Raw genomic sequence first — 15,103 nt, 5'->3', positions numbered from 1 at the left:
TCATGTTTTTATATGGTTTTGCAGTTGGACACAACCATGATGTTTTTATTTGTATACACTTTCACTGCATGCAATGTTACTAGTTGTATTGTACCATGCATATGACACGTAAGTAACAATACAATCTTGAGATCTGAGTCTGTTCTCCACTTTGTTTCTATACTTTCCACTACTACTATACTACCAATACTACTACTACTACTACTACTACTACATTACAGTGAAAACATCTGCTGTCTCCGAGGCTAGTCTATAGGAGAGACAGACCGCAGTAAAGCTGAGAGGGTGATGTCGTAGGAAAGACGGACGGCAGCTGAGATGAAGACAGTAGGAGAATGCTGAAAGGGAGACCGTGTATAGGAGAGACACACAGTAGGAAAGCCGAGAGGGAGACAAAGAGATAGATAGAGGAAAGCTGAGAGGGAGACAGTATATAGTAGTACTAGTAAAGCTTAGAGACAGGGTATAAGAGACAGACAGTATAGGAAAGCAGAGACGGAGACAGTGTGTAAATTCATCTTCTTCTTCTAATAATAATAGTAAAAGTAGGTCCAACTCTATAAGGGCCCTATTTTCGTCAGTTCTAAATCCCTTGGCCTTTTTTTTTTTTTCTTTTTTTTTTACTATTTTGAAAAACATTTTTGAATCATTCAAATAGCCGTTCTACAAGCTCACAAATTGTTGAAGATTTGAATAATGTTAATATGTTTTTCAAAATAGTAAAAAAAAAAGGGACAAGGGGTTTAGAAGTAGCACTGACGTAAAAAGTGCCCTAAGCGTGGCTGACAGCCAGCAGCACATATTGTGTTTCAGTCAACTCCCTCCCTCCACACACTGTGAATGAATGTCATTTTAGCATTTATTTGTCAATAAATAAGACCAGGGGTATATGATAAACTAAACTTCATTATAGGCTTAAGCCAAGGTTCAGTCCTGGGTGACAATCTATTATAATACAATAATATTGTTAATATTTTTCTTCCACTCCTTCTTTCCTTCTTTCCATATCTTTCAGTCAGGTCGCTCTTCTTTTTTGTCCTGGCATGGAAAAGACACTTCCCGGACCTAACAACAACATCGCCATGACAACCCCAGCAGGTCCCTATAACCCGCAGGACTCGCCCCTGACTCCTCCCAGACCGCCCCACCTCCATTCAACCTCCTCCCCCGCCTCCGCCCCCTCCTCTCAGATGAAGCCCAACCAGGTGGGCCGGGTGGTCCTGTACGGCATCCCCATCGTGTCGCTGGTCATCGACAGCCTCGAGCGCCTCTGCCTGGCGCAGATCTCCAACACGCTGCTGAAGAACTACAGCTACAACGAGATCCACAACCGGCGTGTGGCGCTGGGCATCACCTGCGTGCAATGCACGCCCGTGCAGCTGGAGATCCTTCGGCGGGCGGGCGCCATGCCCATCTCGTCGCGCCGCTGTGGCATGATCACCAAGCGCGAGGCCGAGCGCCTCTGCAAGTCCTTCCTGGGCGAGAACAACCCGCCCAAGCTGCCGGACAACTTCGCCTTCGACGTGTCCCACGAGTGCGCGTGGGGCTCCCGTGGCAACTTCATCCCGGCGCGCTACAACAGCTCGCGGGCCAAGTGCATCAAGTGCTCGTACTGCAACATGTACTTCTCCCCGAACAAGTTCATCTTCCACTCTCACCGCACCCCGGAGGCCAAGTACACCCAGCCCGACGCGGCTAACTTTAACTCCTGGCGCCGGCACCTGAAGCTCTCCGAAAAGGTGCCTCCGGATCACCTGGTGTTCGCGTGGGAGGACGTGAAGGCGATGTTCAACGGAGGCAGTCGGAAGAGAGCCCTCCCCTCCCACTGCATGGGATCCATGAAGACCCATCCTGGCTCTGCGATGCCTCACATGATGGGTCCGGACCTGGGCGGTCAGAAGAGAAGCCGCTTCGAGGAAGACGAGGAGCTGGACGGAGGAGGCCTGTCTCCCCACAAGACGCCGCGCAGCTACCCCGTCATCCCGGTCCCGAGCAAAGGCTTTGGCATGCTGCAGAAGTTCCCTCCCACCTCCCTGTTCCCCTCCCCTTACTCCTTCCCGGCCTTCGGCCTCTGCCAGCAGAAGAAGGACGACGGCGAGGTTTCGGCGGGGCAAAAGGCAGCCGGGCTGTCCGGTCTATTGTGGCCAGGCCGTAAGGACACCTTCTACCCCCCGTTCTGCATGTTCTGGCCTCCCAGAGCTGCCGGGGGGATCCCCGTCCCCACGTACCTCCAGCCACAGCCTGGCACCCTCTCCTCGTTAGCGGACAACTCCTCTCTCCGCCAGGCCTTCCTGGACCTGTCCGACCCCGGTGAGCCCGGCGCCATGGCCGGGAACGCGGTCGGAGCAGGAATGGCCGGAACTGGCGCCGGTGGAGCGACGGCACCTAGATCCGGGCTGTTCGATCCCGAGTGCCCGGCGGTGACCCCCGACCTCCGCCCCGTGACATCCGAGGGGTGGCTGAAGCTGCTCGACGCCCCGAACCTCCAGGGCCGGAAGCCGAGCTACGGCTCCGCCTTCCGGCCCGTCGTCAAAGACGCCGAGAGCATCGCCAAGCTGCATGGCGCCGGGGGAGGAGGGGAGACGGGCGAGGACTTCAGGGCTGCGGCGGCGCTCGGCAGATCGGAGCTCCACCGCCGCCTGTCGCCCAGCAGCAGCTGCAGCTACGGCAGCGACAGCGGAGGAGAGGGCGCCGGCGTGTGCAGCGAGGAGGAGGAGGAGGGGGAGGTGGACGTGGAGTCGTCGAAGCAGGAGGACGACGAGGAGGAGGCGGGCAGCTTGGGTCTGTACCTCCCTCCTCCTCTGGCTCCCGCGCTGCAGGGGGAGAGCGGGGGAGAGGAGAGAGGGAAGGAGAGGAGAGGGTGCGTGGCCGCCGCCAGCGGGGACACCTTCCCCGCCGCCTCCCCTCCACCCTCCTCCTCTTCCTCTACCTCTTCTTCTTCTATGGACCCCGCCCGGCAAGATTCCCCGCTTCCTCCCAGCCTCCCCTCATCGTCATCCTCCCCTTCTGCTGGCCTGACGACTCTCCCTGCCACCGCGACTCCGCGGGACGACCCGGCTTACAAGAAAGTAAATATCTCCCCCCCAGGCCCCTTTAGCTAATTATTATTTAAATGGCGGCTGATGTGATCTGCATAAGCAGATTGATAGGCTGGGGTTTCCTCTCTCCCGGTAGGAGCTGGCCTCTGATCCTGGATAATGGGAACAGGAACGCTACAGCGTTGGTTAATATGGCCGCCGCCGTCGTGTTTGTTCTCCTTCTGTCATCGCAAACCTGTTAGGGCAGCGCTAATCGTTAACCTGTCAACTCAACACAATAACTAGACCTCAGAGAGAGAGGGAGAGGGGGAGAGATGGAGGAGGGAGAGAGAGAGGGAAGGAGAGAGACAGAGACAGAGAGACAGGGACAGAGAGACAGAGGGCGACACAAAAAATGCAAAGCATGCAACAACACTAATAATAACAAATTTGCATGATGTGAATCGATGGCGATCAGAGACAGTATAGGCTGCCTGCTTAGAATATACAATTAAGAATACAAAAAAAAGAAAATAATATATAAAGGCCCAATCCAGAATTGTCAGATACGGATATACACAACACGTATGAACGTGCATTCTCTTCTCTTCTCTTCTCTTCTCTTCTCTTCTCTTCTCTTCTCTTCTCTTCTCTTCTCTTCTCTTCTCTTCTCTTCTCTTCTCTTCTCTTCTCTTCTCTTCTCTTCTCTTCTCTTCTCTTCTCTTAGCTCCATAAGAGTAGAGATGAAGGTCTCCCTGCCTACGCCACCAAAGACTGCTCCAGTATCACTGGTAAGATCACAATAAACTGTCGTTTTGTTTTGTATATTCATCATCAGATCAACCAGAATCCACTCATTAGTATACAGTAAATTATATTTGGAGTTTTCTCACATATACACACACAGAATACCAAGAGGAAGAATAAAGGCCAAAGGACTGAAAACCATTATACTATACATAGTACTATATTTAAATCTGCTTTGTACGGTATGTGTATACTAATATCACATATAGGCCTAATACATTGTTACCGGTGTATATGAGCTTTGTTAGAAAATGACAATACTTTTCTATTCTATTTCTGTTCATAATATAATTGTAGAAGATGTGGAATGTTGATCAATCAAACTAACATATATCAAAATCTATTGTGCAGTATATATTTGAATCAATAACCTTAGAATTGTGCATTGGCTATTCAAAAATAGCAGACATACAAGCTCCCAAGCTACATCTGCTATTTTTGAACATTTTTTAAAAATCTCCAAAGGGTGAGAACTATTGCTTTAGAATACATTTGTAGAATCGGCCTCAGGTCTTAATGGAGTTCAACAGATTTCATGGGAGTTTTGTACACTCTATGGAATTCATGGAGTGTGTGAAACAAGCTGCTTGTTTCATCTTATACTGTCTGAATGAGTGCTTTTAATATCAATGTGATGTTTCATTTGCTCCTCCGTTCCGTTCGTACATCGCATCCCTGAACCTCTCACTGGAAAGACGTGCGCGCGCGTGTGTGCGTGCTTGCGTGCGTGTGTGCGAACTTGTGCGTATAACACAAGTATACATTCATTCCGTCGTCTGTCCAACCCCAATGGGCCTCGCGGAAGGTCTCCCTGTCTCTGTATCTCTGTCTCGAACCCTTTCTCTGTCTGCATGTCTTTCAGATGACAATAAAGAGCACAGTGGTTTCTTTGCATCAGACAATGAGACTTCAGCACCTGATTACTGGAGAGAGACCCCAGGTACAAAAGTAACAATAACTTGCTCTTTCATTATTATATTGTTGGTTGGTTGGTTGGTAGGCCTATAAGCAATGTGTCAACAAATGAAAGCCAACAGGAAAATACTGGAAAATCTTAACTACAACACTATAAACAACCACACCACAACAACAACAACAAAAAACCTATAGACTATCCCACGGAAACATGTAGGCCATTGTACAACACAATACGAGAGTTGAACTTCAACAACTGAAATACAACAGTGGAAAAACTAAAGCAGCTCCAACTTTAAGTGCTGTATATACCACTGAGCAGGGGCAAGGGTTACGGCCAAGGGTGCTGAACCTGAACGTACAAAGTGCGTATATGTGGGGGGCTGGGGGTGCTCCTGATTCCCCACCCAAACCGGTTGAACGTGAATGGACTAGTCTAGCCAAGCCATGAAAGGGTGCTTTGAATTTACCCAGGGTGCTGTGGCACCATGCAGAGCAACCCCTACATTGGCGCCTCTGCCACTGACAGCAAAGGTCTCTCCACTGAAGGGAAAGAAAACAGAAGGAATTCTTGTTCCCAAATGGGAGAGGAAATAAAGATCACAGCGTATTGCTTTTCTTTATATCCGTCACTGAGACATTAAAAGGGCTTTATGTGCCGATATACCCCCCCACCCCGTTTACACACACACACACACACACACACACACACACACACACACACACAGGCGCAGAGACACAGAAACACTCATATGCGCACAGAGGGAGGGAGACCATAATAATGCCGTCGCATAATGTATAATGTATTTCGAAAAATTACACGAAACAAATTAAATGAGACCACCTTTCCCCCCTGATTGCCGCGCGTCTCCCCATGGGCACTGCGGAGTGAGGGAGGCGCTACGTGATTAGAAGACCTGATTCCTCGGCGTGCACCTCCCCTGTAACCCCCCCCCCCCCCCCCCATCCTTTCCCACCAACCCTACAGCCGGATTTAGTTCTACTTTGCTGTATGCGATGGTGTCACGCGGCGAAAGAATAGCCGATCTACAATCTGTCGGCACGTAACGGATGCACCGCCCTTGTGAGCGTGTACATTTGTACATCGGCCATTTCTTCCCCTCCCGCCGCGGGCGACTCCGCCGTCGTCGTACGACGGGGCATAAATTAGGCATACTTCTTCCACGTGCCAACGAGCCACTGTCTTTAACACCCCCCCACCACCACCCCCTTTCTCTGTTTCCAGGGAGGAGGGAATAAAAAAATAATCTAATTTTCCATTTATGTAATGCAAACCGCTCTGGCTTTGACTATCCACGGTTAATTGACTGTCAAACGAGGTTGTTATCCTCAGGCACTGTCTGCAAATTTGCTTGTCAAATGAGACAGAGCAGAGAGGCTCCCTCTCCTTCTCCATCTCCCCCCCCTCTCTCTCTCCCTCTCTCCTTCTCCATCTCCCCCCCCCCCCTCTTTCTCTCTCTCACTCTCTCCCTCTTTCCTTCTCCATCTCCCCCCTCTCTCTCTCTCTCTTTCTCCATCTCCCCCCCCCCCCTCTCTCTCTCTCTCTCTCCCCCTCTCTCCTTATCCCCCCCCTCTCTCTCTCTCTCCCTTTCTCCATCCCCCCCTCGCTCTCTCTCCCCCCCTCTCTCCTTCTCCATCTCCCCCCTCTCTCTCTCTCCCGCCCTCTCTCCTTCTCCATCTCCCCCTCTCTCTCTCTCTCTCTCCCGCCCTCTCTCCTTCTCCATCTCCCCCTTTCTCTCTCTCTCCCGCCCTCTCTCCTTCTCCATCCCCCCCCTCGCTCTCTCTCTCTCCCACCCTCTCTCCTTCTCCATCTCCCCCTCTCTCTCTCTCTCTCTCCCTCTCTCCTTCTCCATCCCCCCCTCTCTCTATCTCCCTTTCTCCATCTCCCCCCTCTCTCTCTCTCTCTCTCTCCCTCTCTCCTTCTCCATCCCCCCCTCTCTCTCTCTCTCCCTTTCTCCATCCCCCCTTCTCTCTCTCCCCCCTCTCTCCTTCTACATCCCCCCCTCTCTCTCTCTCCCCCCCCTCTCTCCTTCTCCATCCCCCCCTCTCTCTCTCTCTCTCCCCCCTCTCTCCTTCTCCATCCCCCTCTCTCTCTCTCCCTTTCTCCATCCCCCCCTCTCTCTCTCTCTCCCTTTCTCCATCCCCCCTTCTCTCTCTCCCCCCTCTCTCCTTCTACATCCCCCCCTCTCTCTCTCTCCCCCCTCTCTCCTTCTCCATCCCCCCCTCTCTCTCTCTCCCCCCTCTCTCCTTCTCCATCCCCCTCTCTCTCTCTCTCCCTTTCTCCATCCCCCCTCTCTCTCTCCCCCCTCTCCCCTTCTCCATCCCCCCCCCCTCTCTCTCTCTCCCTTTCTCCATCCCCCCCTCTCTCTCTCTCTCTCCCTTTCTCCATCCCCCCTCTCTCTCTCTCTCTCTCCCCCCTCTCTTCTTCTCCACCCCCCCTCTCTCTCCCTCTCTCCTTCTCCATCCCCCCCCCCTCTCTCTCTCTCCCTTTCTCCATCCCCCCCCCTCTCTCTCTCTCTCTCTCTCTCTCCCCCCTCCTTCTCCATCCCCCCTCTCTCTCTCTCTCGCTCCCCCCCCTCATTCTCCATCTCCCCCCTCCTTCTCCATCCCCCCTCTCTCTCTCTCTCCCTTTCTCCATCCCCCCCCCTCTCTCTCTCTCCCCCCTCTCTTCTTCTCCACCCCCCCCTCTCTCTCCCTCTCTCCTTCTCCATCCCCCCCCTCTCTCTCTCTCTCCCTTTCTCCATCCCCCCCTCTCTCTCTCTCTCCCCCCTCCTTCTCCATCCCCCCTCTCTCTCTCGCTCCCCCCCCTCATTCTCCATCTCCCCCCTCCTTCTCCATCTCCCCTCTCTATCTCTCTCCCTCTCTCCTTCTCCACCCCCCCTCTTTCTCTCCCTCTCTCCTTCTCCATCCCCCCTCTCTCTCCCCCCCTCCTTCTCCACCCCCCCTCTCTCCCCCCCCTCCTTCTCCATCTCCCCCCTCTCTCTCTCTGCTTCTCACTCTCTCACACTCGCTCCCCACTTTGATCTTTAATTCTCTCTATCCCTTTCTTTTTTTCTCCGTCTCTCTTCCCTTTCTTTCTTTCTTTCTTTCTTTCTTTCATTCAAACTTCCCCTTTCTCCTCTTCTAATTTAGATCACAAGAGAATAGAATGATAGAACGACAGACAGCGAGTCAGTCGGTCAGTTGGTCGGTCGGGACAGGACAGTCAGACACAACATGTAGATGTAGATATTAGACTATATCGTGTATCATATATATACTACAGATGATAATGCAGTAACTATAATATAATTCTGACTATTGCTTCGTATGATGATAAAATACCATATTATTCATTAATTCTCGAATGGTAAATGGTGCATTTATATAGAGCCTTTATCCAAGGCACTTTACATAGATTCACACATTCACACACACACATACACCGATGACAGAGGAAACCATGCAAGGCACCAACCTGCACATCGTGCGCAATTAGGGGTTCAGAGTCTTGCTCAAGGACACTTTGACACTAACTTGGAGCCCGGGTTCGACGGGCAAACTTGCGGTGCCCATCCGGCCACTCTACCCCTGATCCACCGCCGCCCTGCATGTAATGCATTTTTTAAATATGTAGAAGAGTAAAACAATTTGACACAGATCACAGCTTATTTTGTATGAGTCATACATTTGTTTTATTCTTTCTCACATTTTGCATTATTACCGGTAGTTTCAAATTCCCTTCAGTTTTAAGATACAGTGTGAACATATATGCATGCTGATTCTATAGGGATACCGTTTTTTAATTCATGTATTTAAATATGACACATGAAGTGCAGAACCTTGAGATTTCAGACCACATACAGCATTAGTCTGTATTGTTATGGAGTCATACTGACACCTTGTGGCAGAAGCACGATATTGCAATGATGTTACTTGAACACTCTCCTCTCCTCTCCTCATTATTTCTTTTCTTCAGCTGACCAAAACCAAGGTGCCTCCTCTCCAGTACCACAGAAGAAAGATGTTGAAAACATGGAGAAAGGTAACAATGTGCATGTTTGGAATAGATTAATTTATGGAGCTATGGAAAACCCTTCTCTCCCTTTTGATGATGAAATGATGATGAAAATGTCAAATCAAATCAGAGTGAAACCTTGCCTTTTCTAGATTGTTTCTGTTTTCAATATTGTTGCCACTCTCCTGGTGTCGCAGTGTTGTTTTTGGCAGCAAATCTCTATTGTAGTTTAGTTAATATAGTCTTTGGAATGAAACCTCATTTAGTTTTAGTCATATTTTAGTCACCTGAAATGTTTTAGTGTTAGTCTAGTTTTAGTCGATTAAATATCATATACGAGTCGGCTAAATCTACAGTTGATTTAGTCGACTTTTGGCGGGCCTTGATGCCTTAATGACTGATTTTACACTTTATCTGCAATTTTCAGCATGCAACCAAGTGTAAAATGACTTTTTTTAACTGGATCTCTTGTCCACTAGTCCCTTCCTAACATTTTTGTCTAATTTGTATTTGTTTAACGAAATTGTCAATATATTTAGTTTAGTTTTCATTTAGTTTCCGTCAGTGAAAAAAGGTAGTCGACGAACATGTTTTGTGGTAGTATTATTAGTGGACCAAACCAACACAGTGCTGTCATTGGTATTATTAGTGGACCAGACAAACAGTGCTGTCATTGGTATTATTAGTGGACCAAACCAACACAGTGCTGTCGTTGGTATTATTAGTGGACCAAACCAACACAGTGCTGTCGTTGTATTATTAGTGGACCAAACCAACACAGTGCTGTCGTTGGTATTATTAGTGGACCAAACCAAAACAGTGCTGTCGTTGGTATTATTAGTAGACCAAACCAACACAGTGCTGTCGTAGTATTATTAGTGGACCAAACCAACACAGTGCTGTTATAGTATTATTAGTGGACCAAACCAACACAGTGCTGTTATAGTATTATTAGTGGACCAAACCAACACAGTGCTGTTATAGTATTATTAGTGGACCAAACCAACACAGTGCTGTCGTAGTATTATTAGTGGACCAAACCAACACAGTGCTGTCGTAGTATTATTAGTAGACCAAACCAACACAGTGCTGTCGTAGTATTATTAGTGGACCAAACCAACACAGTGCTGTCGTTGGTATTATTAGTGGACCAAACCAACACAGTGCTGTCGTTGGTATTATTAGTGGACCAAACCAAAACAGTGCTGTCATTGGTATTATTAGTGGACCAAACCAACACAGTGCTGTCGTTGGTATTATTAGTGGACCAAACCAACACAGTGCTGTCGTTGGTATTATTAGTGGACCAAACCAACACAGTGCTGTCGTTGGTATTATTAGTGGACCAAACCAACACAGTGCTGTCGTTGGTATTATTAGTGGACCAAACCAACACAGTGCTGTCGTTGGTATTATTAGTGGACCAAACCAACACAGTGCTGTCGTTGGTATTATTAGTGGACCAAACCAAAACAGTGCTGTCGTTGGTATTATTAGTAGACCAAACCAACACAGTGCTGTCGTAGTATTATTAGTGGACCAAACCAACACAGTGCTGTTATAGTATTATTAGTGGACCAAACCAACACAGTGCTGTTATAGTATTATTAGTGGACCAAACCAACACAGTGCTGTCGTTGGTATTATTAGTGGACCAAACCAACACAGTGCTGTCGTTGGTATTATTAGTGGACCAAACCAACACAGTGCTGTCGTTGGTATTATTAGTGGACCAAACCAACACAGTGCTGTCGTTCTACAGAGGAGTTGCAGAAGGTTCTCCTGGAGCAGATAGACTTCAGGAGGAGACTGGAGCAGGAGTTTCACGCGCTGAAAGGAACCTCCCCCTTCCCAGTTTTCCGTAAGTCTCACATCTCTTTCTTTCTTTCTTTCTTTCTTTCTTTCTTTCTTTCTTTCTTTCTTTCGTCAATATGTGACTCCTTTTGATACAGAGACAGTCATGGCGGCAAGACTAACTGTTCAGGAGAGGATGCAGAATGAGTTACTGTAACAGCACAGGCTTCACATACTAGAGCTTGTCTGAAATAAATGTCAGAGCTGAAATCCACAAATATAAAATACATGCTTAAACATGTAGCTAGGTGTAATGCTATAGAGTCCACAGAAGTTAACCTTTCAAGCCTGTTTTCTGAACTCGCCGTTTTCTGCAAGACATTACTGTATACGACATATCTCCAAAACTGGTGGGGTGTAAAAAAAATTCAATGACTTAGCCTCGGTCAGAAACGGTCACATATTATACAACAAACCGGTGCAACCAGGTGCATGCCTGTCTTTCTTTATTCATGTTTTCTGTCTCACCAATGACCATACACCGTTAGGCAAATATCAAACGGACAGATCAGATTGAGGGAACACATAAGTTGAAAAGCCATTTTAATTCCAAATATGAGCTATGTATATGAGCATATACAGTAGTATAGCTTATGATACATGTAGAATAGAATGCAAATTAGACAACCATTCAAACTGTAGGCTATTGGTTTGTCAGAAAGAATGGTTGTCAGAGATGCTGTATTCCAGTGGGTGAAACATACATTGTCTGTATTGTTGAGGGGCTCCTATATACAGCTTTTGTCCCCACACGTCTCATATTTGCCATTGACAATGAAAGGAGAAATTAGGTCATATGTCCGTCAAATATGACGTAAATCTGTGGCAACACAAACATTAAATGGCATTGACAACGTCATATGTAGAAATCGGCTAACCAATCATATGAATTCAGTTGTTCATGAGATGATGTATGATGATGTATAATGATAAGAGTGCCCCTCACTTCACACGGGTGTGATTTTTTAAAATATATTTCAGATAATTTCCAGGACCAAATGAAACGAGAACTGGCTTACAGAGAAGAGATGGTCCAACAGCTACAGATGGTAAGAATACACTATATTCAAATGACAACTTTACAACCATTCAACAAAATAATGAATGCAGTAACATTGCATGGAGACAGTAGCAACTTTAGAAGAGATAAGTAAGGAAAGCTGAGAGGGAGACAGTGTAGGAGAGACACCAGTATAGGGAAGCCGAGAGGGAGACAATGTAGGAGAGACAAGACAGACAGTAGGAAAGCTGAGAGGGAGACAGTGTAGGAGAGACACCAGTATAGGGAAGCCGAGAGGGAGACAAAGAGACAAGACAGACAGTAGGAAAGCTGAGGGAGACAGTGTAGGAGAGACAGTCAGTAGGAAAGCTGAGAGGGAGACAGTGTAGGCGAGACAGTCAGTAGGAAAGCTGAGAGGGGAGAGTGTAGGAGAGACAGTCAGTGACAGTATAGGAAAGCTGTAAGAGAGACAGTGTAGAACAGACAGTTGGAAAGCTGAAAGACAGACCACGCAGATGAGAGGCAGACACAGGCTTTAGGAAAGCTGAGAGGGAGACAGCCAATAGGAAAGCTGAGAGGGAGACAGCCAATAGGAAAGCTGAGCAGGAGACAGCTTGAAAGATCTGACAAAGGGCACATCCAGACAGTAGATTCACAAAGATGCCAAATGCCATGAGCGGCAGGAGTCTCTTCCTGGTTTTTAGACAGCTGTTGGATGGAAAATGAGGCTTGCGCGCGGCTTCCACTTGCCGTGGAGGCAAGCGTTTCCAGTTTTCTGGCCGACGCTGCAAGCTGCAGTGTGCGTGGAGCTTCACCAGCTGTTTACAAACCAGGAAGAGACGCCTGCCGCTCGCGGCATTTGGCATCTTCATGAATCTACTGTCTGGATGCAGTCAAAGGGGGACGGTGTTTCGCCCAGGGACCGCCCCTAATATGGCTATAAGCCATCTTTATCCCTAACCCCACAAAAACTGTGCCTATAAACCAGTGCTGTAGCCTAGGTTTTGTTCAGACAGTATACCATAATTATTCCACTGGCATGTTGCACGTATAGGGTATAGGCTATATGCTCACATAACGTATAACGGTAGACTACACCGGTAGACTACACTACTGGCCTGAACCAATAACCTCACAAGGCCACGAAGACTGGCTGTCATAGTCAGCCAGACTGTGAGAGGCTGAGGAGGCTGAGGTTTCATGCTTGTTTATACACTAGACAGAGTCGGTAACGATGGAAGTTGGAGATCCATGCCCCACCGGCTATGCAATACCCGTTGTACCCGTGTGAGAGTACCCGTTCCACCCATCTGTCTGTGTCCCTTTTATGCCCATATATGGAGATTTCTGGATCTGTCTCTCTGTCTGTGTCCCTTTATTCCTATATATGGAGTTCTGTGTTAGGCATGCCCAAATATGGACCCTGGACAGGGGCCCTGTCCAGAGCCCGGGCAGAGGCCTTTTGTGGTGGTTCTGGACAACCGTGGGTCCGACAACGGGCACTGCACTCCCTGTGGGGGTGTGGGACGTGTGTCAAATTTGAACGGGGCGAACAGTTCTCAAGTTACGTGGAATACAGCCATACACACGTACTTACGTACAGACAGACGTACAGACAGACGGTTGCAGTGTCGGCCAGAAACGCTTTGCCCCCGTGTCAAGTTGCAGCGTGGGGGAGCTTCATTTCCATCCACCAGCTGTCTAAAAACCGGGAAGAGACTCCTGCCGCTCGCGCCAAGATGCACTCAAAGCTGGGCAAAATAATCCAAAACTGAGGTGATAACTGTACAGAACTCATGTTTGCTCTTCATGCACACTAACTAAGCTGCGTGGCCGGTTAAGACGCACCTGTGCTGCGGGTTCAAAATCACCCGTGGCTTCCTGTGAGGTTAGGTTTGGGATAGTGTTAGTAATAGTCTGACTAACGGTCACTAGGCCGGACCAATGACATGAAACCGGATTCTGTACCAGGCTAGCTGTCTGTGTGGACTGCAGTGTTAAAATACAGGACCAACTAGTGGTCTAATCAGGGCTAATTGAGTGCAGGTGTCTTGGGCTGGGTGATGTGGACAAGACAGGACAGACTGAGCCAGGACCTTTGTACAGAACACTTAATTTGCCTATTATACTCTCATTATAAAAATACATACAATATACATTCATAAAGACTTAAATTCTTCAAAGAATATCAACGTAAAATGTGAATGTGTCCCATGAAACACAAAGGCAATTTAACATTTTAAAGTTCGATGGAGCTTCTAGGTTAAGTGGTTATGATGGAGCACAAAGGCTAATAAGCCAGACTAATATCACACTGGCAATTTCTTTTGCCAACGGCTGATTCGCGTCTGGCTTTAGCCAGGCTACAAAGTATGTGCAACAAGAAAAGCAAAAGGGCTATTCCCTGTGTAATATCAAGGCAATCCTGTGATTTTTTTAGTCTATATCGCAACATAATTGTCACAAATATATGCGTGTGTAGTGTACACCGAATGGCATATGGGGTGAAACTAAGATTATTACCTGCTGGATACTGTAGTTCTTTAAGAATGTATTTTATAGTGAAGACATTTACATGTTTGGTCTCATGCGGTGGCTGGTTCGCCTTTCATGGGTGAAGAGATATACGACTGTGTTGTCATCTGTGTAGTTAGGCTCACATCAATCAATACAACAGCTGGCTGACAGCCTGACAGACAGCGTTTGTCTTAGCTGCCTCCGTGCACAGTCTGCACACATGCACACACACTCTGTGTGTGTGTGTGCACAGACAGACAGACAGACAGACAGACAGACGCCTGGATATCACCATCCAGCATGACGTCATAGTGGCCTGGACTCCATATATAGGCGTAAATGGGACACAGGCAGGCAATGGTATACAATGGTTTTAATTTCCAACTTGCATCGTTCCCGAGCAGGCCATTGCCCAACGGGCACCGTTCTTAGTACTCCATAACATCTGTACAACAGCTATCTATGGTGTGGAATGAGTATGTGTTTGCTCTCTGTTTCAGATTCCCTACACAAACATGATCAGAAAAGACAAGATCAGCTCCCATCTTAACAAGTAACAGGTGAATATCTGTCTGTTCCGCCAGAAGGCCATCTATAACCTTGCAGATTTTCCAACAGTGATGTCATGTCACTGTGTTTTTGAGGGGCGCTTGTGGCAATTGTCAATTGTCAATTGCCATTGACAATTGCCATTGTCAATGGCAATATTTGCCATTGACAATGAAAGGAGAAATTGCACAAACGTGATGTTTCATTTACTGTAAGCCATGTTTCTGAATTGAAATAATGAATAAGTGGGAAGCTGCTTTCTTCGAATTCATATGACAGAAGTACAGTACTAGTAATGCAATTTGACTTGAAAAACCAAAAATATACTAATACTCTCTTTTTACTGCTTCTCCCCCCTATAGACTCTTCCAAGAAGTCTCCAACACCCACAGTGAATGTGCGTATCATGCTCCCAGGAAACACTAA

At 47.7% G+C, this 15,103-nt stretch overlaps 1 protein-coding gene across 1 annotated transcript; it reads left to right on the top strand.

The window, feature by feature from the left end:
- Positions 1-1,082: 1,082 nt before the first annotated feature.
- skor2 (SKI family transcriptional corepressor 2) lies at positions 1,083-15,103 on the top strand (the record flags this gene model as incomplete). The annotated part of the gene is made up of 8 exons (XM_079524236.1): positions 1,083-3,068; positions 3,745-3,808; positions 4,687-4,764; positions 8,719-8,784; positions 10,520-10,618; positions 11,593-11,660; positions 14,629-14,688; positions 15,040-15,103. The coding sequence occupies 7 exons, from the start codon at positions 1,083-1,085 to the stop codon at positions 14,683-14,685; spliced, it is 2,418 nt and encodes an 805-aa protein (XP_079380362.1). The 3' UTR covers positions 14,686-14,688; positions 15,040-15,103.

This window comes from Electrona antarctica (assembly GCF_951216825.1).
Source record: "Electrona antarctica genome assembly, chromosome: 16".
NCBI lineage: Eukaryota > Metazoa > Chordata > Actinopteri > Myctophiformes > Myctophidae > Electrona > Electrona antarctica.
The sequence above is the reverse complement of the archived record's forward strand: the minus strand, read 5'-3'. Positions and strand labels throughout refer to the sequence as shown.